Source organism: Mchenga conophoros, linkage group LG12, assembly GCF_057382185.1.
Source record: "Mchenga conophoros isolate Kocher_MC1m ecotype Shallow Benthic linkage group LG12, M_conophoros_male_GT1.1, whole genome shotgun sequence".
NCBI classification, from domain to species: domain Eukaryota; kingdom Metazoa; phylum Chordata; class Actinopteri; order Cichliformes; family Cichlidae; genus Mchenga; species Mchenga conophoros.
In genome coordinates, this window is record NC_140537.1 from 34,555,727 (window position 1) to 34,583,433 (window position 27,707).

General features: G+C 40.6%; 1 protein-coding gene and 1 long non-coding RNA gene across 2 annotated transcripts in view; both read right to left on the minus strand.

Moving 5' to 3' along the window:
• The window catches only part of LOC146563098 (uncharacterized), a 68,863-nt gene that overhangs the window by 29,120 nt on the left and 12,036 nt on the right, over nucleotides 1–27,707 (minus strand). The window lies entirely within an intron of this gene.
• Nucleotides 11,306–18,803, minus strand: LOC146563099 (putative G protein-coupled receptor 21). Its single transcript, XM_085295478.1, has 2 exons — nucleotides 16,479–18,803; nucleotides 11,306–16,363 (listed from the first exon to the last, which is right to left on the minus strand). Exon 1 carries the CDS (start codon nucleotides 18,479–18,481, stop codon nucleotides 17,411–17,413), a length of 1,071 nt encoding a protein of 356 aa, XP_085151604.1. The 5' UTR covers nucleotides 18,482–18,803; the 3' UTR covers nucleotides 11,306–16,363; nucleotides 16,479–17,410.

Below are 27,707 nucleotides of genomic sequence, written 5' to 3' on the forward strand. Positions count from 1 at the left end.
CGTGACGTTTCAAAGAGCCAGAAATTAAATTAACGACAGACAGAAATGAGGCAGGTCGAATTGTCTTACGTTTCACACATGCGCAATACAGGAAGGCAGCATTTTCAGTGTGGATGAAAACGATTGAAAACTGATATCTTCAACGTCATGCTGCTCTGTTGCATGTTAATTGCCCCTTGGGGATAAATAAAGTCTTTCTGATTCTGTCCTGTAAATACTTTCTGTCAGTGATTCCTGAAATACTGTTTACATGTGTTAAAATCACAGTGATGAGATGAGAGAGAATATTTGTGCAGGGGTTTGGAAGTTGTTGGCCTTCTGTGAGGTTGGAGAGTTGTTTCAACGATTACCTAATGTGTGACAAAGGAACTCACTGTGATGCTAATGATAGTCTGCGCTCTTACCGGTTTGTAAAAGTTGGTCTTGGCCTTAAAATTACTGCAGCAGTTTATCAGAGATGTGCAGAGCACAGATGGGGAGTTTAGAAACTACAGGTGATTCATAGTGGGCAACTTTAGTAAGCAGGCAGAGCTTTGATATTTTCCGCTATGACTGTGAATTTATTTGGAACTTGTAGATGGTGAGGATTACCAGCAGCTATGAGCACAGCGCCAGAGCTTCGTGGTTCTGTCCTACAGCAGCGTTTCACTGAAATTATTAATCACTTGAAATGTTTAGAACAAAGCGCCGCATATTTCTGGCAGAAATAAACACACATACATATTGCTGTGCAATCGGAGTGCAAGTGTGTATGAACCCTGTAAATCAGGGGTAGGCAACTCCAGGCCTCGAGTGCCGGTGTCCTGCAGCTTTTGGATCTCACCCTGGGTCAACACACCTGAATCAAATGATTAGTTCATTACCAGGCCTCTGGAGAACTTTAAGACATGTTGAAGAGGTCATTTAGCAATTTGAATCAGCTGTGTTGGATCAAGGACACATCTAAAACCTGCAGGACATCGGCACTCGAGGCCTGGAGTTGCCTACCCCTGCTGTAAATGAATGAATGCTCCTCCACACTGCTCCTCCTGGTGGATACACAATTACAACCAGCGTTAGTACTCATGATTGTGTGTAACCCAACCGGACTCTACCTTGTGTAATTTTGTCTTGGATTGGGGTGCACAGTAGAGAGACCAGTCGGATACAGGCGTTCAATTTGTGGCTTGGATGGCACCGTTTATTTAGATGCTGGGGCATAAACCATAAACCAGCTCTGCTGCTGGCCCTTGCAAAGCAATCACAGAAAACATTGAGCCAAGATGGCGCTCGTGCAAACAAGAAACTTGAACTACGGTGTCCTGTAGAGGACAAATGGTCAAAATTGCGCAAATCTACAGTGTCTATGCAGCTCAACAGCGGCACCCTATGATGTGTTCAACTCACTACCTTACAGATGAATCGTCCACGTGACAGGCGGAGGATATCATTATGGCCGTTGGTCAGGATTCCACTGTGCATCACATTCTCACAGGAACGTGCACATATCAATCTGAAAACTTACAAAATGTATAAATGTTGTTTTATCTGTTAAATCAAAGTAACGTCACCGACCCGGCGTCTCCTTTAGGCTGTAAGCTTCAATGTTTAAATGGCACCAGTTTAAAGCTTCAGAGCTCTAATGTGAAGCCATCACCTTAGAGATGAACATCAGCACCACCATCAGCGCACTCAGTGATAAAATAATTAACTTGAATTAGGTTTATTTTACTACTCCCTGTGCACTCCAGCATTCATCGCGTGTCCTTTTTCCAGCAGTGTTGCCTTTTGCTGTTATATTTTTTTATGTTCTTTATAGATTTTTGATCACCATTTTCTCATGATCCGATTGTGTCACTGATTAGAGTAGGTGGCACTCGGAGGGATCATTTTCTGTGGAACGAATTGAATGAAACCCCCCTTTTAGACCGGTCAGATGCTGCAAACGCCACTTTTTGATGGTCTCTTCTATTGTTAAGCCGCTGCTAGTCACTTCCTGTGTGGATGCCCCCAAAGCATCACATCCTTCATCTATCAGTAATAAAAACAAGCTTGAAAAATGTTGCATCCATTTACAGTGCAATCTTTTAGTATGACCCTTCTCCCTGCAGCTTGAACCAGTGACTGAAGCCTAATATCCCTCAGAAAGCACTTAAACTAACTCAGTTAACAGAATGAAATGGGTGGGTTACATCAGGAAGGACAGCTGACATTAGAGTCTGTGACAAATCAAATATGAGAATTTATTCGCTGTGGCAACTCCTTCGTAAATACAGGAGAAGCCAAGAGTGTCTTTGTTAATGTACAGTTTGTTCAATGCATACAGAACCAAAGACACTAAGTGTGTTGTCAAAAAAAATGACAGCACATGTATCTGCTTCAATGTGACGTTTCACATTGCGTTTGTATTTTCCTTAATTCCGTGTTTTTGCTAAAAAATCCACCATGAGCTCATAAATTCTACGAACTCGGGCTTACATAACAAGCAGATAAGATGAAGAATGCACTGCCATCTAACCACGTCCAAGAAATAACTGTTTGTTCCTGGGAAGCCAGTAATATTAGCGTGATAAGAAGCAGGTGTGTGACTGGAGAGCTGACAGGGAAAAGTGAAGGAGAAACACTTTGTCTCTCTCTTTAAAGCTGCCACCACGAGCGCTCGAGGAGAAATGCTTTGATGTAGTTAACAAAGTCAATACACAGTGCAAATCAAAGAACACGCAGATGTTTGGCATATTTGTATGACACACAAACATTAAATGTCTCTACGTTCAACTCTTTAGTTTTCCTAAAATGGTTTGTTTAAATTGTTAACACGCCTCATTTAAAAAGAAGAGCCAGAACCATCTGCTGCTCGCGGAAAGACTGAATGTAAAAAAAAAAAAAAAAAAGCTACAGAGAGGGAGAAACTGCTTTAAAATATCACTTTGTTTTATTCATTTGATCTTCGCTTCTTCGTCTTTAGTTTGGTATTTTGTTATGACACGATCCAGCATATTTAGCACATACTCAAAGCTTGTTAAATAAATCCATATTTAAATCATATAATTAAACCAACAGACGTGCTTCAAACTTACGCAAAGAATTCCTAAAACTACTCTCTGGAGTTATGGTTTCATGGGGCAGAGATAGCTGCACATGAATGAACGCGTTTACATTTTTGTAGCCCAAAAATGTAAACGTGTTTGTCACATTTTTGACTGTAGGGACGTGGACACGTGTTGTAGTTCAACTTTAGTATGAGACACTTTATGGCATCCACCATTTTTGTTCCATCAAGCGAGCAGTAGCAGACTCCTTCAACCACCACGATGTGATGCAAACACTTGTTTGCCTTTTCTGTCTAGAAGAAGCTGTGCGTAGTTATTTTATTATGAGCTGATTCTTTGAAGCATCCTTTTGTTTTGCAGGGATGGAGCAGCTCCCCCTGATTAGCCCTGAGTGAGTTAATTTGGTGCAAAACACGAGAGAGAGTTACCCAACATGCATGCTGGCCTTTCAGTTGCTGACCTCTTTTCGGCTAGCATCTACTCGAATGTGATGTCAGCAGACTGCATGCCACTGATTAGCCTGGGAGTGACGTCCATGGATGAGTCATGAGACCGACTCCTTCACAAGAATCAACTCTGCAAAATTTTGACACTCAGCAGTGAGCGAAATAGTTACACGCAATCACATTTTACCCAAAGTCTGACAAAAGTCGCAGACTGGGCAGCAAATACATGATCTACACGACTTAGCAACCCGAAACCACATTGGGGTGATAATGGAAAACAACAGATACTGAGTCAAGTCGATGCTAGCGGAAAAGAGGTACATTCAATAGTGCAACGTATCACTGTTCTGGCCAATGAAAGTGTGAGTTGCGTGCAAGTGCAAGCAACAGAATCCTGACTGCAGTTCCCTCCGCAGCCCTGACTTCCATTAAAAACAATGATTTTTCTGAGATTATGCAGAGCTCCTTTAAGTAAACCGAGTAGTTCAGTCACATTTCTTTTTGCACTTAGAAATGCAAACACAATGCTCCATTTTATGGAAGTGCTAGTCATCTTACTTGAATGAAAAAGTCAGGTTAAAAGTGTGCTTGACCAGTGAGAACAAAGACAGCCCATGTAAGCGAGAGAGCTGAAGAATGACAGGAAGTATGGATAATAAAGCTGGAGGGAAACTGGGGAATTTCAGCTTTCTGTGTGAGACGTTGGCCTCATGGTGTTGCAGAGTTCAGACCGCACTCTTTTAAAAAAAGTCAAGTCTGTAAATATTTAATCTGGACAAGGAAATTTAAAGTCCTGCAATCTTAAATAAAGTGATCTTGTTTGTTTAGATCTACGCACAAATCATTTTTCTTCTTTCCTACAACTTACAAACAACAATTAGCTGAGCCTCTCTGCATTAGTTACTTCTACAGAAATCTATGCTTACTTCTTATTTTGAAGTGTCTAACCCTTATTTTGAAGTTTAAGAGTCTGGACACTAATAAAACTTAAGTGAGGATTAGAAAACTGACCTCACCTTCGCTGCTCAGGAGAAAAACTGCAAGCACATACATAAACTTGTTTCCCCACACACCTTTTTCTCTCGTCTTCTGTGGCAGACAATAATAGAATTCATTAACAGCAGCATGATGTAATCTGTCTGTGTGTGTGTCTGTGTATGTGTGTGAGACCCAGATAACAAGAGTAAACACTGCTGATTATCAAGACCAGACAACACTGTGCTGTAATAATAATAATAATAATAATAATAATAATAATAAAACTAATTTAATGAAGGTCCTGAACATCCGTGTAAACAGGCGTCCCACTTCATATTGGACTACGCAGCATTTTTACACCACATTTTAATCTCCTGGTTTAATTTTGTCTCGTTTCCAAAACACACGAGTCTCCCAAGAAACGTGCGGCCATCCTATGATCCTAAAAACTGATGCCACCCTATAAATGGAATAAACTGAATTTAACAGCTGCTGAAAAGAAACAGTAACAAGGGGACGTCATAAGTTAGCTGCTTATCATTATTGTATTTGGGAAAATTATAGTAAAATAAAATGCGGGGAGGTTGTTCTGCATATGATCGTACCCAACCTCTGATCTGCATCGTTTCTGTCAGTTTATTATTACCTCTTAACATTAATACTCACACAGATATACTCTTGGCCTCAGACTTGCTGGGAACTGATCGATATGATTTTCTGCCTTTTACCCTTTTTATCTTTCACTTTGCTTTAGTTGAATATTTACTGGTTCACAGACAAACTGTGGAAACTTTCCACAGATACAGATCCACTGCACAGTCACCCAGTGTGTGTGTGTGTGTGTGTGTGTGTGTGTGTGTGTGTGTGTGTGTGTGTGTATATATATATATATAGATATTTATTTATTTATTTATTTTTTGCACATGGCGAGGAGCGTGTCAGGCTACATTTCACTGTGTGTTATACTTGTATAACTATGCATGTGACAAATAAAGAACCTTGAACCTTGAAGATAGTGTAAAAGATGCACGTACCCACCACGAGAAAAGCCAGAGATGGATCCGAGCTGTCAATCGCAGCTTCTAGCCACTGACCATCCTCTTTTCTGAAACTCAGAATAACCAAACTTTACAAAATGAACTCTTTTATTCAATCCGATGTGAAATAAGTGACTGAGCACGTAAACTCAGGAAAGTGTCTGCAGAGGTCAACTCTGAGGGACGTTTTCCCACAAACCTCTATAGGACTGGAAGTCTGCAGGGGATCAGTGAGCTTCCTGCTTAAGTGACAGACTTTGGGGCGGAGAGTCGCTTTACCCTGAAAAACCGTATTTGGCTGGTGTACTAAACTTGATCTCAACTCATTTCTGCCTTTCAGAACTGTTTACACAGCTGTAGTCTTTATGTCTGTGGTTTGTTCCTGTCTGTTTATACATACATCTGTCTGTGGTAACAGATATACAGTATGTAGCTGTATATAAGAGACTAATTAAAGTTGATGTAGCACAGCACTGGGCCACTTCCTCGTACTAGAACATCTTCAGTCCCTATTTATGAGGCACTGTCACCATAGAAAGGAGCTTATAAAAATGTATATTTAGCCGTTTCTTCTCTTTCTTGATGTTTTAAGTTGAGTAGTCACAGTGGATGTCAAATAGCATTTTTGGTTGAAATGCCCATTCCAGCAATCCACTTCCATAATTTCTAAACTGTGCATTGCTCTGTTGTGACTCTTCACGCCAAGAGGACGAACGGACCCAAACCAAGCCGGCAGAAAAGCAAATTCCCTCCCTGCAGGGGTCGGATGTTTAGGTTTTCCTTGAATTTGATCGTGTGTGACAGCAGTCAGGTGAGTCCTCGTGACTCCAGGCTCTTTTCCTCGGTTCTAAGAATAACCACCAGCATGAACGGGCTGTTTTCACTGTGATTGTAGATAGGCCCAGCAACTTCTTATCGCTTTGGTTCCCTCACATGCTCAGCTTCAGCACACACACATTCAAACACTGCAGCCACTTTCAAGACCACACTGCAAAAAGCAGCTCTTGTTTGTGTTTTTGACATACTTCTATCATGGGTACTTCTAATGATGATTTCCAGCCACAACTTCAGTTGACTCTACTACATTAGATTCACAGCAAATTCATCCGTATGTTACACTGGACCTTTCTGCAAAAGCTCAGCATGTATGCTAAATTACTCATTTTTTACTCCATTCTCCTCTCTTTAACTCCACGCTCTTCTGATTGGCCACCCCTCACAAAAAAATGACCTCTGTGTTCACAGCTATACCTGTGCCTGAGATGACCTCAACAGTGATATCTGCTCTGCTTGTTTGCTGTTAGATGCACATTTTTAATTTACAAAATTGTTTATTTATTTTGAGACATATTTAGTTAATTATTTGTGAGGACAATTTTTCATTTTCATTCATTGCCTTCTGTTATGGTTGTCATAAATGTCCCCACGATTGGACAGATTCTGACTCTACCCTGTTGGACTGCAGCAGGTAGTCCTCCTCCTGCTCTGGAGAGCCCAGGCGACCTCTGAGAAGATCATGCTAACCAGAACATGAACTCAGAGGTTGCAGAACATTTTGCAAAATACTATAACAATGTTTTTATTATCAAAACAAATAAGGTAAATACTTTTCTCATGGAAGTTTTCAGCATCCTTCTATTCATCCATCGATTCCCTACCGCTTTTAATGTCTTTTTGTCATTTTTAATGGGCGCCAAGAAAGGAGTCAATGCTGCAAATTTTTAATCAACCAATCATCGTGCAAAAAAAACTAACTGCATTGTCACAACAAATATGTGAGGTTTTTTGTGTAGGTACAGGTGTAGAGAAAAATTTTAGCTGTTTAAGTCAATTCATTCCTATTCAATCAAAGCTTTCCAGTGAACACACCCCGGCTTAACTGTAGCCAGCGTGTGGAATTAATAGAAAGTGGAATGGCATCCCTAGTTCAGCTCTGTTCCTAGTATGTGATCAGCTCTTTAAGAGCAGTCAGATGCTAATAAAACCCTGCAGTTCATCTGTACACATTTAACCCAGGACAAGGGGAAACTCCTGAAGTCATGGCAACCATGCATTGTCATTTGCATTGCCACAATTCTTGTATCATGACCATATTTTAAAATTAAATGAATTTAATATACAGGCAAAGTTATAAAATTTTGTCACAGTCCAAACATCCACAGCCCAGACTGTAAAACGCTACAATTAGACCTTCATTATGGTGCCAGTTCTAAAAAGAGTGTGGGTGGAAGAGACCCAGGATGGACGTTTCCAAACTAAATACATAAAAAAGTGTATGCACGTCTAACCTTAAAACTCCCTCCCTCACCTCTCCTTCTGCTCCCAGTCCTGGTCCAAATTTGGCAATGCTGGTCTCTGCGAAAAGGCATTTCCTCCTGGGGATCGTGGCTCTGTGTAACTCTTGACTGCCGTTTGAGTCTGACAACATCACGGTTTTCCCACACGAAAAGAAAAACAAGCCCTGACATAACATGTTTTTGAATTAAGGGATCAAAGCTGTGAGAGCAGAGGCTTCGTGGGAGCCAAGCATGCCACCCAAAAATACTCTATGTGAGAAGGGGGGGCTAGCCTCCGTTAGGTTTTAGGAGGGCATTCAGAAATACGGTCACATACTCAGAAATAAGTGATGCAAATGAAGTGACGCACCTATCGTGCCTGCGGCGGCAGAGTTATCTGAAGCTGCGTCACTCGGTCGGGTTTAGGATCAGCATGTGCCCAAAAAATGAGGCTCCCCAACTACATGAATATACTGAATGACCAGGGTTTTTTTTTTTCTATCAGTGGATTTATTTCTTCCCTGATGCTGCATTGATGCAGGATTCATCAGGCTCAGACTGTGAAAGAGTGACTGAAAGAGCATGAGAGATCTTTTTAGACATGGATTCATCCCCACAGAGAATCTTTGAGACCTGCTCAAGAAGACTTTATGCACTGGGCTGAATCTCCAGTGCAATAAGTAGTAAACACAAAGACCACAACTTTTTTTCTATATACCTCTGCAATCCTCCTCCTGCCCATCACTAATACATCCAACCATGGTAGAATCGTCAGAGTATTTCTGCAGCGGCATGAACGGAAGCTGTGCTGAGAGTCTGGGGCATACAGGATGAGAAGGAAGATGGAAAGAGAGCAGATGTGAAATAAAGATATAGCCAATGCAAAAGAGCCTTAAACTTGCATCCTTTCTCATGGTCTGCAGGGCGTAACTCCTCTGCAGAAAGAAGTCAGACTGTGTAGTTTATGGTATACAACCCTACTTCTCACTTGATTTCTGATCTTGGCAAACACTTTCCTGATGGGGCTACGGGTTCATTCACTGGTTTAACACCTTCTTTAAAACAACAGTGTTCGTTTTGTTAATCATGGTCCCGTTAAGACTAAAGGAGATGATAAACGGAGGCATGATTTAAGGTGTGGCTACAATGTAACTGAAAAATCGTCACTATAGTCCTGGTATCCTCATTTTCTCAATTGGCTCCACCACTCACTCATCTAATTTCACAACACAAAGAGGGTGACAGCAGCTGGATCGGTGATATTGGCAACTTTCAAAAAGTTTGGGCATAAAACAAAAAATATGTGATATAAGCAGGGAGACTGTTTTGATATGATTCAGTCCTTTTCTGGTCAATTTTAATGCTTCTTATTGATCAAGATCCATTTACATAATCACAGAATGTTCTCTGCGCTTTGTTTTTATCATCATAAACCAACTTCTGTACTAAAACGTCCATGTATTTGTGCTGAAGTAAACAGATCACACAAATCAAAGAAACGTCACTTAAACAATCCCACATTGTATAAGATGTTGACAGTACTCTCCCCCTATCAATATCTTTTTTGTGAGCCTAATCAATCGCAAACACAAACAGTCCCTTCATGTGAGCGCAGTCAGCCAATTAGCTTGGCACAGAAGAACAACAGTGACATGAGCCAAATAAAGCATGACTCTCCTCTGAGAAACAAACTGTAGACGGAGTCGGAGAAAGCTCAGCATGTGGGGGAATTACATTCATCATATCTGGGTTGACTCAGTAACCAAATTGTCCAGTCACACAGTAAGAAATCACTGATTATGTTTGTCCTTTAGAAAATTTTTTTTTTTTTTTTTTTTTTTTTTTTTTTTTTTTTTACATGCTTTGTTTTATAGTTGAGGGGAAAAGCTTAAACAAGCAGAGGATGCAGCTTTTTTTTAAGTTTAAATGTTTAAAATATCAAAAGGCAAAAAAAAGATTGAATTTTCAAATAAATCTTATATTTACAGTACCTCTGTGGCCTGTGCCTAATTGATACCATTTCTTTGTCTATAATGAAGAAAAACTAAACAGTAACTATTGAAATATCACGACTATGAGTGAAGTACACGTGCTGGGGGCGTGTTCATGGTCACACTGAGCAGGTGTGCATGCAGGAATCTAATCCAGCGAAAAATCACCACTGATCCATCCCAAATAACTACTGAGCAGACTCCGACTCCAAAAATGCAACGTGGCAGTTTCCATAAGCTTCATTTTTGTACAGTGGGAGGAACTGGAGCGAAGTCATCCATCTTTTTCTTTAAAACAATCACAGCCGCTGACACAGAAGAATTGCATGCTAAACAGTAAACTACTGTCTTAAGTGGATAAGGTCAGCTAGGGCCCCAGTCACATAGGCCTAGAGACTGGTCAGCTACACCCTGGCAACCTGCAGTTGCTAGGGAAAAATGTGTATTCCCTGACTGTTTGCGAGTGGAGGTTACTGGATGTCGTTAGGTGAAATTTGTTGCAATTAGCATGGTAAACTGCACCAGCGTCTGACTCACTGAGGTCTCACTCCTCCATCCTCCTGTGGATGGAAAGGGGCTTAAATTACTTTATAACCTTAGCTAATAAAGTAACCATTATCAAATTTGCATAACACAGCAAATGGACTGATTCTTATATAGCACTTTTCTAAGAGCTATATAAGAACGAGTGCTGAAAGCACTTTGCTCTAAGACTGCAGGCTTACTTGCTTCCAGGTCCCTCTACTGTGGAATCAGCACCCAGTTTGGATTCGGGAGAGAGTCACACTCTCTACTTTTAAGATTAGAATTAAAACTTTTCATTTTGATAAAACATATAGTTAGGGCTGAATCAGGTGGCCCCTTAATGCTCACTTGGTTATGCCGCAATACGTCTAGGCTGCTGAGTGTTTCTGTTTCACTCACTCATTAGTTATTATTAATCTCTGATACTCTTCCACAGCATGTCTTTGTCCTGTTTTCCTTCCTAACCAGTCGCAGCAGATGGCCCCGCCCCTCCCTGAGTCTGGTTCTGCTGGAGATTTCTTCCTGTTAAAAGGGAGTTTTTCCTTCCCACTGTCATCAAAGCGCTTGCTCCTAGGGGGTCATATGATTGTTGGGGTTTTCTCTGTTTACTTTGTATTGCTGTAGAGTCTTCACTTTATATTATAAAGACCCTTGAGGCGACTGTTGTTATGATTTGGTGCTATATAAATAAAATTGAACTGAATTGAACTGAAATGAAATGAAAGTGATAGCTGGCTGACTACGAGTAGCTTTCTGCTTTACTAACATTATCACTCTATGATACTAAATTATTAATTTTAGCAAGAAAAAAAAAAGATGTATACCAAACATAGCATATATGTATGCAGCTTGCATGCTCCCCCGCAGTCCAAAAGTCTGCTTTTTATGAGCCTCTCCGTGTTAGTCGTGTGATGGACTGCTCCCTGCACCTCACTCCGGGAGCTGGGAGAGATTCCAGCCAGAAGCAGTTAAGAAAACTAATGATTAGATGGTCTGAGATTCCAAAGTTATCAGTTTGGGAGACAAGTATTAAGTGTGTGTCACATTCAGTTAAGTTGGCAGAGCACAAGCACCAGAGATTATTTCTTTTTAAACAGACAAGAGCTACAACTTTTAATGTAAAGCAAATATTATTCTCAAAACAGGTTAATAAGTGCAGTTTTTCCACATTTTCCACATTTCTTCAGTCTGTTGTTTATATGAACAGTGCAAGTTCAAGTGTCTCTTAAAAAAAAAAAAGGTCCAAATACTCCACATGTAGAATAAAAAGTAAACTAAAAATTTGCTTATGTATTATTTCTTTATATAATGGTAGTGCAATTTATTTCTAAAAAAGTAAATTACTGGTCATTTCTGTGCAGTTTTCAAACTTTGCAAAGTCATCCGGTGAGAAGATAGATGGCTCGCTGTGCAACGTTTGAATTTCTTACTCTTTATACCAAATCTGTTGTAAAACCATAAAATTGCAGCATATTGCATCCAGTAAAGGCTTTCCTACTGCACTAGTAGTGCAGTTCAAAGAATGTCATAATATGCAGTGCATATACTATATATAGACAGATAGAATCATTTGTGCTGAAGATACAGTCTAGTGGACTTTTGGATGGTGGCAGGAAGTTCAACCCGAAAATGAAAACCTTGAATAAACTGGTTGCTCTCCAGTTGCACTCCAATGCTTCGTTCACAGTTGTTAAGGAACTAATAACTAACCTCAGCTAGCTTAGATTTTTCCAACATTACTACAATATGGAGCATTTAAAGGATTTTGCATATCAAATCAATCCCAAACCACATAAACAGAAAATCTCTTTTTAATAATCAGACAATTACACCTCTATTTACAATAATGTTCAGCAGGTTTTCAAAGTTCGGGTCACAAGCTGAGAAGCAAACAGTTCAACCAGAGTAACAACATTAAAAGCCCTTCATTCAGATTTTTTTCTGCTACCACTAGTGATTTGTTGTTCGAGGGGAAGCTGGAAGTTGCATCACACCCACTCCCACAGATGAGCAGCACTGCGAGGCTTTCAAGGAAAATATCAGGACTTCAAAAGATCTGCATGTTATTAACATATCTGTTTTTTGCACATGGAACTCGTCAACGTAATCATACGACTTCTAATGACAAAAATGTCACTTTTGGCAGATGAATGTGATCTTTTCCTGACAGCAGGAAAAGGAGAAGGTCATTCCTGTTTCCTGAACTCGTTGCCATCATCAAAAAACAGAGTGAGCCATCTGTGTTATGCAACAGTATTTAGAAGACAAGAAGCACAGTCAGTAAATTTCTCTCAGTAGCATCATGAGACAGACGCACTGATCCAGACTGAACCAGAATCATGCAGGTAAAGTCTGACGATGAAGCATCCTTTGCAATAAATAAACCGGAGCGTCCGACATGTCAACATTTTACATTTCAAAGCAGATTCTGTAGACAGAACGCCACGAAATAGCACGACACAGAAAAATGTGCTAAAAATCGAAACAGAACATTTCAGGGAAGTCTCCAGAAAGTCCTGCAGCTGAACCCTGAACCCTGACATCAGTCTGACCTCTGGCGCCTCAGCCCCCGTGGTGAAAAGGCATGTTTGTGTTTCTATTGGGAAAACTAAACACTGGTTAAAGTCACAATGAAATAAAAAGAGTAGTAATGATAATGATTTTAACAGTGTCACGTTTCTCTCGTTGAAACATTTTATAGTTCTCATTTATTTCCATGCACACTGTGAGAACATAATTAACAGTAAAACGACCAAATGGACATAAAAATATTTAAGACATCAAAGACAATAAAACCGCATGTATACTCAGAGTATATGTGAACTAAAGTATTATTAAGAGCATGTTTCTTCAGAAAAATGTTATTTGTCAATTACACACAGCACATTTACTCAAAAACAGCAGGCAAGCTGAAGTTTAGACTATAAATATACGATGGATACAACCATAGGGACTCAGTTTTTTTGGGTCTGCATGTTAAGACTAACTCTTGAGCCTGGAGTGATTCTATTTGGGAGTCGGGGTAGAGCGGTAAACACAGACACCTGCTAATTAGTGTTAATTAACAGACAAATAAAATGCTAGAATCTCACCACAACTGAAGCACAAACTTCTTGGACAGTCTGCAAACTATATCATTTGTCAGATTATTCCATTACAAACATTCTTAAAGGCACCAACTCTGCATACACAGCTTAGGGTGAGTTCAATGAATCAAGCAGCTGTACAAATTAACGTTACAGGAGCTAATTCTAATCAGAATTTGTAAGATCATAAAGTTATTAAAGTTTGCAAATTGATTCTGAAATTGAGGCGCTGCAGTATTGTCTTACTGGCAGTTCTGGGTTCAAATTTCCTGGTCAGCTAGAGGCCTACCTGTGTAGTCTGCATGCTCCCTCACAGTCCAAAGGTGGGCTTTATGTGTTAACTAGTGATTTTAAACTTGCCACAGACATGCCTCTCTGTGTTAGACTGCTCCCTGCACCTCACTCTATGGAGGCTGAGAAGCACTTAAGAAAACTGATCACCAAGTAATTGCATGCATATGCAGCAACTGTATTATTACTGGGAGGTGGCTGAGGTTTTTAACAGGCAAGAGATACAACCTATAAAGCTACTGTCAAGCAAGTATCTTATTAGGCCTACTGTTATCTTTGATTACACATGACAACAGTCCTAAAATTTAAAAAAAAAAAAAAAAAAAAAAAAAAAAAGAATCGAGACAAATGGAAAATGCAGTTACTTAAAACCACCTGTGACCAGTAAGTAATCACAGCAGGCTAAATAATCCAGTGCTTTATGTGAACATTGATAATCGTGACTCGGTGTGCTCTAACTATTAAGGTCTTTATCTTCGAGCTGAAAGTGAGAAATAAACTCCTTGCTCCCCTGTGCACAGAGGTGGAGAGCAGCTATGTAGCATCTCTGGATCAAGTGAAATTTCGTGCCCGGAGCCATGTTTAACAACCTTTTTTGCAACCATATTACAAAATTAGCAACTGGCAAACATTAGCATTAACAGCTTGGACCATTCCAGTATCTCAGACAGTTTTCCAATTCAGCATCATCATTTCTCCTTTACTTTAAGAACCGTCTCCAGCAGTGAAAGCTACTTTTACATTTTATTTTTTTGGTGCTATTTTGATTTCTTTTCTTTGCATGAGCACAGTTTCTATCTGACAGCTGTTGATGTTCGTGACAAGAATCTTTCAGAAGCTTTCAAATGCTTTAGCTTCTATTTGTGGTCCGATTCGCTCAAGAAAGGATCTTGTGGTACAAATTACATGAAACAAATGTGTCCAGGAAACCCTTTTGCATTCTGTCGATGGTGTTATTCTCGTTACTGTTTCAAATTTACAATGAGCCATTACAGGAATGTGACTTCATGTTTTAGCTTTGTGGGGTTACTGCTCGAGTATAACTGCAAATATTTCAAAGTAAAAGGCTTGTTAAGAAATGGACAGACTTTTATTGTAACTATTTCAAATTAAAGTATCCCCAGGTGTTATATGTATGTTATGATTTATTCTCTATCATATTTAAGGTTTTGGTTCATATACTGTTGGTGGGGTGGATACTGGGTTTGACAACCATTCACATTTACACAAATGTGTGCATTATAAAAAGAGGAAAAGCTCAATATGATTTCACACTTCTGCCCGATAAGAGAGTTATTACTTCCTATTAGCTTAAGGCAACGTTGTATTTCAGTTGAAACAGTTGTTACCTGAAAACCATCACTTATGCTGGAGAAAAAGAGAAATAAAAGCTTGCCTTTCTTTGTGCTTGCTTTAAATAAAAGGCCTGTTTCGTTCGGCATCTGAGGTTATTAACAGCACCGGACACTATTCAAATAAACATAGTAAAAGCACTTGCTAATACAAACTGTGGCTAGCTTGTTTGAACACTCGTGTAGTTTCTCATTCACAAAGAATGCAGTACATGGCACAGCCTCATTTTGGCTCATTTAAAGCTCTGTTTATTAATGTGAGCTCTTCTAAATGAGCCAATAAATTAATTAAAACAAAAAAAAAAAAAACACTACGAACTATAGCCAAGTACAGCCAGTGCAGTTTGGATTTTCATTCAGTTTTGCAAGCAATTTTCATGAAAACATACATTTCTTTTAAATGCATATGATAAAAAACTTGAAAAAGTTTGATTCTACCTTTGAGAACAAACCAGCTAAATCCCAGAAAGACAGTAAGTAAACATGTGTGGCTTCTGGTCTAATACTCTTATGCATGAAATACTTGTAATGTTTTTTTTGTTTGTTTTTTGCCATCTAGGGGTGGCATATGAAGCAAAATGACTTTACAACAACACTTCCACATTCAGCTGTTCTCCAAAGATCACCCACCCACTCACCTGCTCTGAAATGACTGACAAGTAAAGGAACAGGTTCCCAGAATTCTGTGCAAATGTTCATCAAGACCATCGATGAGTTTTTGTTTATTCTTTAAAAATTTTTGAAGACTGCAGTCACCTTCCACTTTGCATATCCATCCTACTTGTGCAAGTCACTGTGACACCCAACCCATCCTTCTACTTCTGTTGTTTAATGGTCACTGGCAAATAGCAAACACGTGGGAAAATGGGTAAATTACCGGCACCTTCCTATCATTATTAAACCTATCCCATTCCCTCTTCTTTGTCCAACTACAATAAAGTCAAATTGTCAAGATGCTTTCAGAAATTTCATTGTGACTTTAAAAACAAGTCCTGCGAGTTTTTAAACGCAGCATACAAAGAAATGCTTTGCCTTCTACTCAACACTAAATTATTTTTTATTTAAATGGCTCCAATCCGGAGGTGCAGCATGTCAGACCTCTGTGGCAAATAAATAATCTTAAAAAGCTTCTACTGATCCACAAGATCATCTGGTATCCCGCAGGTCTACAATAAATCAATAAAACCCCCGAAGTTAGCCATTGTTTAAATATTGATACTCTACGTGTATTTACATGAAACCAAAGAACAAAAAACAGAAAAAATAGAAACACACTCATTGGCTCTCAGAAACAGGCTTTGACCCCTGACACGGCGAGGTCGGGCTCGTAAAGCTGGGTGATATCCCTCTTGCTGGAAGAGGGCAGAAACACGAGAAATAAAGTTAGCTGAAACCAGATGTTAGGATCCTGACAGACAGCTGATTCATTATCGACACCGACTGCACTACAAGTCATGAGCTGATTACCTTACAATGTGCCTTTTGATTTAAAAGACCTGTACTCTGTCAGCTGAGATCAAAGGCAGACAGCACAGAGGCTTACAAAAAGAACCGCTGATAAACCTGAGGATGAAACACAAGAATAAATCATATCATCTATTGTTTCTTTAACAAGGATTCTTGTCTGCTGGCAGAAAAACTTTCCAGGCCATGTTTAAAAAGTAATGCTAACTTTTTCATGTGAAATCCGATGCGTTTTCAGATTTTGAGCTTCTCACTAACACCCGAGAGAAAAATCCTCTTGATAAAACACACACAAGCTCCTAAATCTTCTTAATCTCTGGGAAATAAGTCCATCTGTTGTGCATTTTGAACCCACACACGAGCCGATGAAGTGACGATTTTAAGGTGAATGATTTTTCCTACACTCGTTGGCATCTGGAGTTCCCCAAAGGAAACAGATCAGAAGTCTGCTTCAAGTGTTTTAACATTTTTTGCAACACATACTTCCACCCTGAAAGAACCAAGACAAATTACAGATTTACAGTCAGGCTTGAAAAGATTAATAAATTATTTTTTGCATCTCAGTGGATTGGGCAGCCCAGCTCACATGTGCTATACTTTTTTGCATTTGGGAGTCATTGTTTATCAAATCCTCTGAACTTTCTTCATCAGTATCAAACTTATTATCTCTGTGTCATCAGCCTGCAGCCATGAAAGAGCAGAATCACACAGAGAGAATTTGAGAAAGTCCCAGCAGGAATGACACAGCCTCCTTTTTCCACAAAAATCATCCTCTTAAAACGGCCAGAAAGCTTCTGCACAAGCGCCTCCCTGTGCTCACCGCAGGACCAAAAAGACCTGTGTCATGCTACACAGTAGAGAGCAAAGCACACACAGGGGGCCGATGCCTCCAAAGCGACCGGAGCGAATCCATCCTAGTCAAAGCTCATCAGAGCTCACACTTGGCATCGGGGATCTGGTCTCAGGCTGACGGGGGCTGGAGCCTTTTTGGCCTCCGTGCAGCCATGGCAGGAAGGAAACAGTGGGCTAAAGAGGCGGCCGAGACCTTTACGGAAGACGCTGTTGGAGAGGCTGTAGATGAGACAATTACAGAAGCTGTTGCTGATTGCCAGCCATGTTGTGAGGAAGGACGCCACCTCGTGGTGATATAGGCCGGCGCTCTCTAGGAGGAAGTAGAGGATGTACGGCATCCACAGCACATAGAAGACACTGGTGATGCGGAAGAGCACCATGGCATAGCGTTTGTCCGGGCAGCCTTCGCAACGCTCTCCCCGCTCACCTTTATCACCCTCGGTCTGCGGGCTGAAGCGGGCTTGGCGTTGGGAGATCTCCCTTGTATGCTGCCGGCAGATCCGGAATATACTCCCATAGGTGAAGCAGACAGTAAGTGCAGCTGGTGCGTAGAGCAGCGCCACAATGAAGGTGCTAAATGCCGGGTTGGTTTTCCAAGAGAGTGCGCACCACTTAAATATGTCCCCATGATAACCTGGTTTCCCCCAGCGGAAAAACGATGGCAGGAAAATCAAAGCAGAGTAAACCCAAATGAGCACAATGCACACCCTCAGGCGGCATGGGGTGACCAGCGTGGTGTACGACAGCGGTCGTGTGATGGCAATGTAGCGGTCCACGCTGATGCAAGCTAGCGAGGCCATGGAAACACTCTTCAGCACAGAAACCATGTAGCCGAATCCCTTGCAGGTGAGCTCCTCATTCAGGCCTCGAAGGTAGTGGAGGAGGGACATCGAGGGCACGAGGCAGCTGACGCCCACCAGCAGATCAGCGTACGCCATGGTTTGGATAAAGTGGCTGGTGGTGTGGTGGTGCAGCAGCGGGGCACAATGGAAGACAAAGATCACCACCAGGTTGCCAGCGATGATGAGCACAGTGAGGAAGAGGATGACAACCACCTCCAGCACGCAGGTATCCATGCTGTGGGAGTAACCCATGGAGCCCAGCAGGCAGAACGAGGGAGAGCCGCTTTGGTTCGCATCAGAGGAAGAGTTCATGTTTGGACTGGAGAAGAGGGAGGGAGGAGAAGGGGGCAGTTTCAGCTCAACGCAGCCATCATCCTGTCATCCAAGTCTCTTTATTTTTTTAACCCTGAAGTTGCAGCTCCAAAAACAAAGCATGCCCCTGTTCTTCTATATCAGCATCTTTTCTCCCTCAGCGGGCAGCGAGCCTGTCCTTAAAGTAGCAGTAATCCATCGGTGCATGCAAAACGCAGCCAGCCACTGCTGCTGCTGCTGGGGGTGAAATATGTGCATGTGTGCAACCTCGAGAGGCAGAAAAAAAATGTCCCAATGTAGGACAAGAGATGCCCGTCTAGTGGTGCAGTGCAACCCGTCCTCCCCCCCACACAGCTGTTTATCATACCCCCCTCCCTTGACTACAAATCCCGAGGTAAGCACTGTTCTCCAGCGGGCAGGAACCAAACAATTCAAACATTGAAAAAATAAATAAAAAGAGCCATCCACTGGCACTCTTCAAATGCCGGCAAAAGGGTAAAAACAGGGAGAGGAAAACGATCCCAAAATTCCCAGCAGCTTCTGTGTGCCGGCACTGAATGCTTCCTCAGCAAAGAAAGTCAAGGCGGTCCAATCAAACGGCACATCTGAAGGTAGACGCCTCATCCGCGGGTCATTAAAACACAGATTTTCATGAGCAGACAGTGTCCTGGAATCCTGGAGGCAGGCAGGGCAAACATCCAAAGGTGATGGATAATGTCACTGGGAGCTCTTCTTGTCAGGCTCAGTGGCGGCTGGTCGACTTCCAGTGTGTGTGTGAAGATGGAGAGATGTGTAGTCATGAGTGTGAGAGACAGAGAGAGATGAAGGAGGTAGACGGTGAACTGCTTCTCCTTTCTGCTGTAGTGGCGATACAGTGATGATGCAGCGCTGCCACTGCTGCTGCTTTCCTCTCCTCCCCCTTCACTCACTCGCTCTCTCTCTCTCGCTCTAACACACACACACACACTTTCCTTCCCTTTCCACTCATTTCACTCTCTCTCTCTCTCTCTCACACACACACACACACACACACACACACACACACACTTCGCTTCCCCTCCTCCTCCTCTGTCCGTTTAAATTTTTTACTTCTTTCTGCCTCCCAGTGTCCCCACTCTTACTGTACCACAATTACAGAACTGAGAAGGAAAAGTTTTTAAATAAGCTTCAGAGCAATTGAAATTTATTATATATACACAAGAAAATATCTAAAATCCATAAGAAACTCACAAATGTTAAGCAGAAATCATGATTATGGCCTGGTGCAAATTACATCGGTGTGAGGATCATTTGTTTTGTAAGGCATCTATTGGATTTTGTTGATGCTTGAAATTAAGGTTGTGAGACTTTGATTGCATGGCTGCTTGATAGACTTCACATCCGCTAATGCGAGTCACCGAGGGAGATCTTTTAACAGTGTTTGTGGCAGACGTGTCATAAGAGAAAACACAGTAACGGGAAACGGACGATTAACTTCCAGAAGGTAGCGGGTTTGTTAAAAGCTTATTTTGCTCTTAATTTGAAGTTTTGAAATAAACTCCAAATTAAGAGAACAAAACCCATCATAAGATGCCTGCCAAGTGGTGACCTGCTTCAACTAAGAGTTTGGCTTGTAGTGTTGCTTCTTTTTAATTTTATTGAAGGAAGTAATAGGCACATATTTAGGCTTTCAGTAAAGACCACCCAAAGGTTTTTGCTTTATAAATAAAAAGCAGCTTAGCAGCAGGTGAAGCTGCCAACATTTAAAATAATAACTCCAGACACAACAACTGGGTAACATCCACCTTTGTTATGCAGTCCAAGTTTTTGCTACAGACACTAAAGCTCATCATTTTAACACTGGCACTGCCGAATAAGTCAAGGTACTCACTGCTGCACTGTTTAAACAATTTAATGCTACAATATATACTCACTGACCACTTCATTAATCGCACCTGGCTAGTACTGGGTTGGACCCTCCTATTGCTGTAAGAACTGCTTTGTGACATATAATGAAGTTCTTTTGAAGCATAAATTATTCATTACAGTCTTCATTTTCTCTAAACATCTTTCTCTGCTCTCTTTCTTCCTTTGGGTCCCTTTCAGCATTACTCTAACCCCCCTGCAGTTCTCTGTAAGCTTCATTTTCATGGACCTCCATTTTGCTCCTAACAGGGAGCTCCTCCCCCTTCCACATCTGCTACCCAATAAACATCAAGCAGGATCCCCTCTGTACAGAGACCATACTCAACCCAACCACATGCACTCCGCACTCTCCCCAGCAGCTACACCGATCACATATGAACTACATATGTGCTCAGAGGCACTGCAAGCATAAATGTGTGTAAACAACACACAAGACAGTTTCTAATGGATGATTAAAATTTCTACAGATGCACATGCTAAATGTAGAACAAACACAGGAAAAGATGAAAGGAAAATAGGGATGCAAGAGAAAGGAATAAAGACCGGCATGGAAAAAGGTGAAGCACAATAGACCTGATTTTTTGGACCCAAAACACAGAAATTACAATAGCATTTCAGAAAATCTGAATCCAGCTCTAAATCAGAATTCATTTTAGTCATAAAACTCTTTACATTTTATTTTACACTTAAATTATTGTTTATATTTAATCAAAAGGTATATTTTTAAAAAGTCCTATAAAATTACTAATTTGGCAAAATTTAAGTGAACTTACTCTGATGATGTCTGCTGTGTGAGCGGATTATCAAGAACACAAACTGATATGGTATAAAGCACCAAAAGAGAATACAAAGACAAGTGAAACAATATCCAAATATTCTGGCGCAGCTCTACTATCTGCTTAAGCATTCAGAAAACAAACTAATCAACTAGTTAACCCACAAAGTTAAAAACAGTCAGTATGTATGAAAGATAATCTGAATTAATTGTTTGGCAGCCTTTTGTAAATTATCATTACTCTTAGAGTTCACATATAAGCAACATTTGCAACGCAGAAGAGTGTGCGTGTGTGTGCGTGTGCGTTTTCTTACTATCTTGGTGGGGACCAAAATCTGAAATTTACTATACTGGTGGGGACCAAACTCCAGGTCTCCACGAGGTTGAAGACATTTTTCCCACTTAAAATGTGTTTTTAATGTCCGGGTTACCCTAAACCTAACCATAACCCAATTGTAAGTGATAGGCATTCCTTTTATGATGGCTAGGGTTAGGGTAAGCGGCTAGGGAAAGCATTATGTCAATGGGACGCCCCCACGAGGATAGCAAACCAGACGAAATACCACACCTGACATTAGAGAAGAATAGAATTAGAGTAGAATATAAGTGCACATTTGGAAAGATATTTCTTCATCTCATCTGTAATGTTTTCTTTCCTAAAGTTGTTTCTGTTAATGAGACATAAATGTGCCTTCATCCTGGAAATGACTGTTTCATTCTCACCTGAGCACTACTGAGGTTTTACTGTTTGAGCCACACACTGTGCATTATGGAATCTGGAAAGTCCAATCCTGGTTTCATGTTAAACTCCTAGGCTGCCCTCACCTTTTAGTTCTTTGTTGCTCACACCAAGTCACAAAAACGGAAATAAAATTTTGGACACAATGTAACTGCTCTGCATATTTGAAATGTTTTACCCACAAAATCTTTTCCACTTTTTTAAGATTCTCCTTGCTGCTTGTAACTGTCACACCAACACTTGCTCAGTTGTTTTTAGGCTACGGTACTATAAAATAAGAAGCCCATGTCCTATATGCGTCATTACCAAACCGTATAGTCTGCTGATTCACCACATCAAACCAAAGCATCTCTTGTGATATTTGGTGCAGGAAGAACTGGAGGGGTCACCGCAAGAATGTCGGCTCCTTCCAGCCTAATGGTGGGGAACAGAGACATCATTCAGACACTGTTTGTTTTCCTGGTACCATATGGTGAGCACTAGCCACCATGTTAGTGTCTATTTTTGCTTTCATTTCCAGGTCAAGGGTCAGAGGTGCCACATCTGCCAGACTTGTGAGGCTGAATATCGAGGTACCTGAATAAGCACCCGCGTTATCTCAGTTGTAAAGTTGTTGTAAAACATCAATGTGAACACAGACATCAGCGCCTCGTGGGTGTTGCCAAGTCAACACAACAGCAGTAAACATCAGGCAGGCCGACGGGGGAAAGCCACCTTGTGACTGATTGTTTGGAAAAAAAGAGCTTGTTATCCTGAGCCCGCTGGAGGCCAATTTGAACATCAGCACATTTTTCTTTAATTATGAATGCAAAGTTGCTGTTGGACAGCACCATCAAAGACTTAAAAAACTACAGTGGTAAATGAACATGATTCATAGTTGGAGAGTACACACTACACTTCTTTGTCAGGTTACCCAACCAATACAGAGGGAAAAAAAAACTGGACTTCTTGCATAACAGCACAGACTTTGATTGCATTTATGATATATGAGAGAATAATGTGATCCGAAACGGCATCCAAGTTACTCACTTGGCATAAACAAGAGGAGAAAGAATTAGGCATAGGAGTTCAACAATTAACAGTAATATTACGTAATGTTTACAAGACTGATGAGACCTGCTATGATGGTTTGGAGACGATGAACATTGAACATCATTGAATAGCTCAGGTTTAGCAGTTTGAAGACAATATTAGAGTGCAAGGCTGGGATGTTTTGGACATGTGCAGAGGCGTATATATTGGGCAAAGGATGTTGACTATGGCAATGCCAGCCAGGAGGAAAAGAGGAATATGGCACTGGAGGTTCATGGATCTAGTGAAGGATTACATCCATTACGGCTGCCTTAGTCAGGAGCCTTGCGGAGTAATCTGGGTCCTAAACTCTGTCTGTTTCAGGTCCCAAAGTCAAACAAACACTGCGGCATCACTGACAGTTAAAAACTGTAAATTCTTTCATTTTTAATAAGATGAGCAGCATTGCTGCTTTACCAGGTGTAATAATTAAGTTTAACATCCAGGCATCCATGAAAATAGAATTTATTAAATTCAATGGAGTTAGAAGTTAGCAGGAAGTTAGCTCGCTAGTTTCCACCTAAACATGATATAGCATGTTCTGACTGAGAGCTTCCCATGATGCATTGAGTATTTCTGCTTCAGTCACCTTTCTCACTCACTGTGTTAATAGACCTCTCTGCTGAATCAGATTTGTTATTAATCTCTGGCTCTCTTCCACAGCATGTCTTTTGTCTTGTCTTCCTTCTCTCACCCCAACTGGTCGCAGCAGATGGCCCCGCCCATCCCTGAGCCTGGTTCTGCTGGAGGTTTCTTCCTGTTAAAAGGGAGTTTTTCCTTCCCACTGTTGCCAAAGTGCTTGCTCATAGGGGTCATATGATTGTTGGTGTTTTCTATGTATGTAATGTTATAGGGTCTACATTACAATATAAAGTGCCTTGAGGCGACTGTTGTTGTGATTTCGGTGAAGTTTATTTATTTTGGTGTTGTATAAATAAAACTGAGTTGAATTGAAAATTGTTTCATGGAAACACAACTGAATTGAAAATAAAATATACAAAAACATCGTGTAACAAATTTGTCCTAAAAGTGTCTTAGAACTAAACAACCAAAAACAAACCCACTCAAATAATTAAGAATTCTGTCAACATCTTTGTTCAAAACTTTGAGTATATTTTTATTTATTAGGCTGATAATAAGCTGAAGTCATGTTTTTATACTCAATTTTGAGCCAGCACACTGGACCTCTCCTAGGAAGTCAGAAATTTAATTTCAACCACTAAAACAAATTTTTATGTTTAGAAATGCAAGCAAATAACTGTAATTTGGGATCTTAATTGAAAAAACAGTAATGTGCTTTACTTTTTCCCTCTGCTTTTTTGTAAGATAGTAAATTTGAAAATTACTGGATGATAAGAGTAATTATATTTTAGCATTAAAAACATACATATTCTAGAAACATAAGAAATTGTTTTAGTAATTACCAATACTGTTAATTTAGGGTAGCTTGACACCCTACATTGGGAGGTGTTCTATTTGGTGGGGGATTTGTTAAGCACTGTAAATAAAAACTGATTAGAAACTACAAAAAAACATAAATATGCACCAGGCTTCATAGATGTTCTTCTTTCTGTATTGAACAGGCCTGTCAGTACAGTTGCTGTGTCCGTGGATGCTTCTCTGCATGTATCAAACAGAGCCTGGTGCCTTGTTTTTCTGCAGACTTTTGATGGCATTACTCATCTTCTGTTGTTAGATTTATCCTTTGTGCATTGTCATATCCTGGGGCTGGAGATATATCTTCTTATATTGGCAGTGGTGGTATTATTTGATAGTCACAATACCAGTTTTGACCTTGTTTTTAAAACCTAACGACCCTGCAGTGTGGCGGTAAACATCACTCCTGAGTAACCCCCTGCTGCAGCTGACCTTTTAGTCTGCACTTGAGCTGTAACAGAGGCAGGAAAATTAGGTCAACCTTTGTACATTACCTCTCATCCACCCTTGTTTAACATCTCCTTACAACCTTTTTTTAAGCTGATGAAGGGAAGGCATACGCTGCTTATTATGATTAATCTTCTCAGTGTATATATTTCCTTTTTGGCAGGCACTGACCATAAGGAATATATTTATTTTGACAGAATGTTTAGGTTAATCATGGTCTTCAGTTGCTCCCTCTGATAGGTGAAGGTAGAACTGAAAGATAGAAAGAAAGACTCCAGTGTTTTAATATTTTTAAGTTAACTTTTTTGCAGATAATTGTTTAATTTGACATGAACCATGTACAGAGACAGAAAGGCACAGTAAGCAACAAGTGCAAAGTTGCCCTCATGTGATATGTTCTTTAATAATTCGGACAGTTAATGCCCTCAACCCAAGAGACTTCTTAGAAACCTGGCCCATGTGGCCTATGGGTTGTGATAACTTGGGACTCATTGGCTTCTTTGTTAGAGATTCTGGAAAATTGTGCAAGCCAACTTTCCAGATAATCACAGTTTTTACATGAATCATTTCAAGTCAGTTATTTCAAATAATCACAGAAACAAACCAAATGGGAGTAAATTATTGCTAAGTGTATCTAAATCTGGGTCAGCTTGTTTGTTGACCTAATTGCTGTGCATATTCATCAGTTTACAGTCTGGGTATGTGCTGACTTTCACTGTGGTTAGGCTGTTTTCTAATGATACTCAAGAAGGCCAGTGCAGAGGGCTGAAGCATTGTTTGCAGTTCAAAGTGTCACAGACATACGGCAAAAGACTATTCTTCTTTTCAATTCCCAAATGATTTATTATACAGATTAATGAGGACCTATCATGCTAATGTTTTTATTCTTGGAGTCTGCTAGAGTACCAATGCATGATTCAAAGCTGAAAATTATTATTATTTAATTATTATTTATCTTTTACTCAGTTCACCCTCTGTCAGAAACAAGATGTTTTAAGTTTCCTAACATCTCATTTAAAGCAACCGTCTTCTGATTGGCTGCCCTTCGTAATCAGACACAGGTGGGTTGGGCTTCTGTGCTTTAAATGTCAACATTATGGTTGTCCCATTTGTATGACACAAACTTGTCACAAAGTGTTTAGACAAGTCTGAGCCTTTGGCTAAGAAAGTTTACTTCTGCATACACTGAGATGATTATTGGCCTTATTTATGTGTGCATCCAGCATTGCGACAGGAAATGATGCCTGTTGTACAGGGTGGGCCATTTATATGGATACACCGTAATAACATGGGAATGGTTGGTGATATTAAAGTCCTGTTTGTGGCACATTAGTATATGTGAGGGGGCAAACTCCTCAAGATGGGTGGTGACCATGGTGGCCATTTAGAAGTCGGCCATCTTGGATACAACTTTTGTTTTTTTCAATAGGAAGAGTGCCATGTGACACATCAAACTTATTGGTAATGTCACAAGAAAAACAATGGTGTGCTTGGTTTCAATGTAACTTTATTCTTTCATGAGTTTTTTAAAAGTTTCTGACCACTTATAAAATGTGTTCAATGTGTTGCCCATTGTGTTGGATTGTCAATGCAACCCTCTTCTCCCACTCTTCACACACTGATAGCAACACCGCAGGAGAAATGCCAGCACAGGCATCCAGTATCCGTAGTTTCAGGTGCTGCACATCTCGTATCTTCACACCATAGACAATTGCCTTCAGATGACTCCAAAGATAAAAGTCTAAGGGGGTCAGATCGGGAGACCTTGGGGGCCATTCAACTGGCCCACAACGACCAATCCACTTTCCAGGAAACTGTTCATCTAGGAACTGCTCGGACCTGGCACCCATAATGTGGTGGTGCACCATCTTGCTGGAAAAACTCCGGGAACGTGCCAGCTTCAGTGCATAAAGAGGGAAACACATCATCATGTAGCAATTTCAAATATCCAGTGGCCTTGAAGTTTCCATTGATGAAGAATGGACCCACTATCGTTGTACCCCATATACCACACCAAACCATCACTTTTGTTGTTCCAACAGTCTTGGAGGGATCCATCCAATGTGGGTTAGTGTCAGACCAATAGCGGTGGTTTTGTTTGTTAACTTCACCATTCACATAAAAGTTTGCCTCATCACTGAACAAAATCTTCTGAGTGAACTGAGGGTCATGCTGCAGTAGCTGGAATTTGTAAGGGTACCATTTGTGAGTAGCTAATATCCACCGAAGGGATGTTCGACTAATGCCACTCTCCAGTGACATGCAGCTCTTGCTGAATGAAGCTAGGACAGCCACTGATGTTTCTTCATTAGTGAAAGTTTTCTTGCGTCCACATTTTGGCAAATCCAACACTGAACCAGTTTCACGAAACTTAGCAAGCAGTTTGCTAACTGTAGCATGGGAGATGGGTGGTCTCGTAGGGTGTCTTGCATTGAAATCTGCTGCAATGACCCGGTTACTGCATTCACTAGATATCAACACAATTTCGGTCCGCTTCTCACGTGTTAACCTCTTCGACATGTCAATGGTTGTGAACAAGAGAAACTTGTAAATAACTCATGAAAGAATAAAGTTATGTTGAAACCAAGCACACCATTGTTTTTCTTGTGACATTATCAATAAGTTTGATGTGTCACATGGCCCTTTTCCTATTGAAAAAACAAAAGTTGTATCCAAGATGGCCGACTTCTAAATGGCCACCATGGTCACCACCCATCTTGAGGAGTTTGCCCCCTCACATATACTAATGTGCCACAAACAGGACTTTAATATCACCAACCATTCCCATGTTATTACGGTGTATCCATATAAATGGCCCACCCTGTACTTTTAAATACTCTAGAAACAACAAG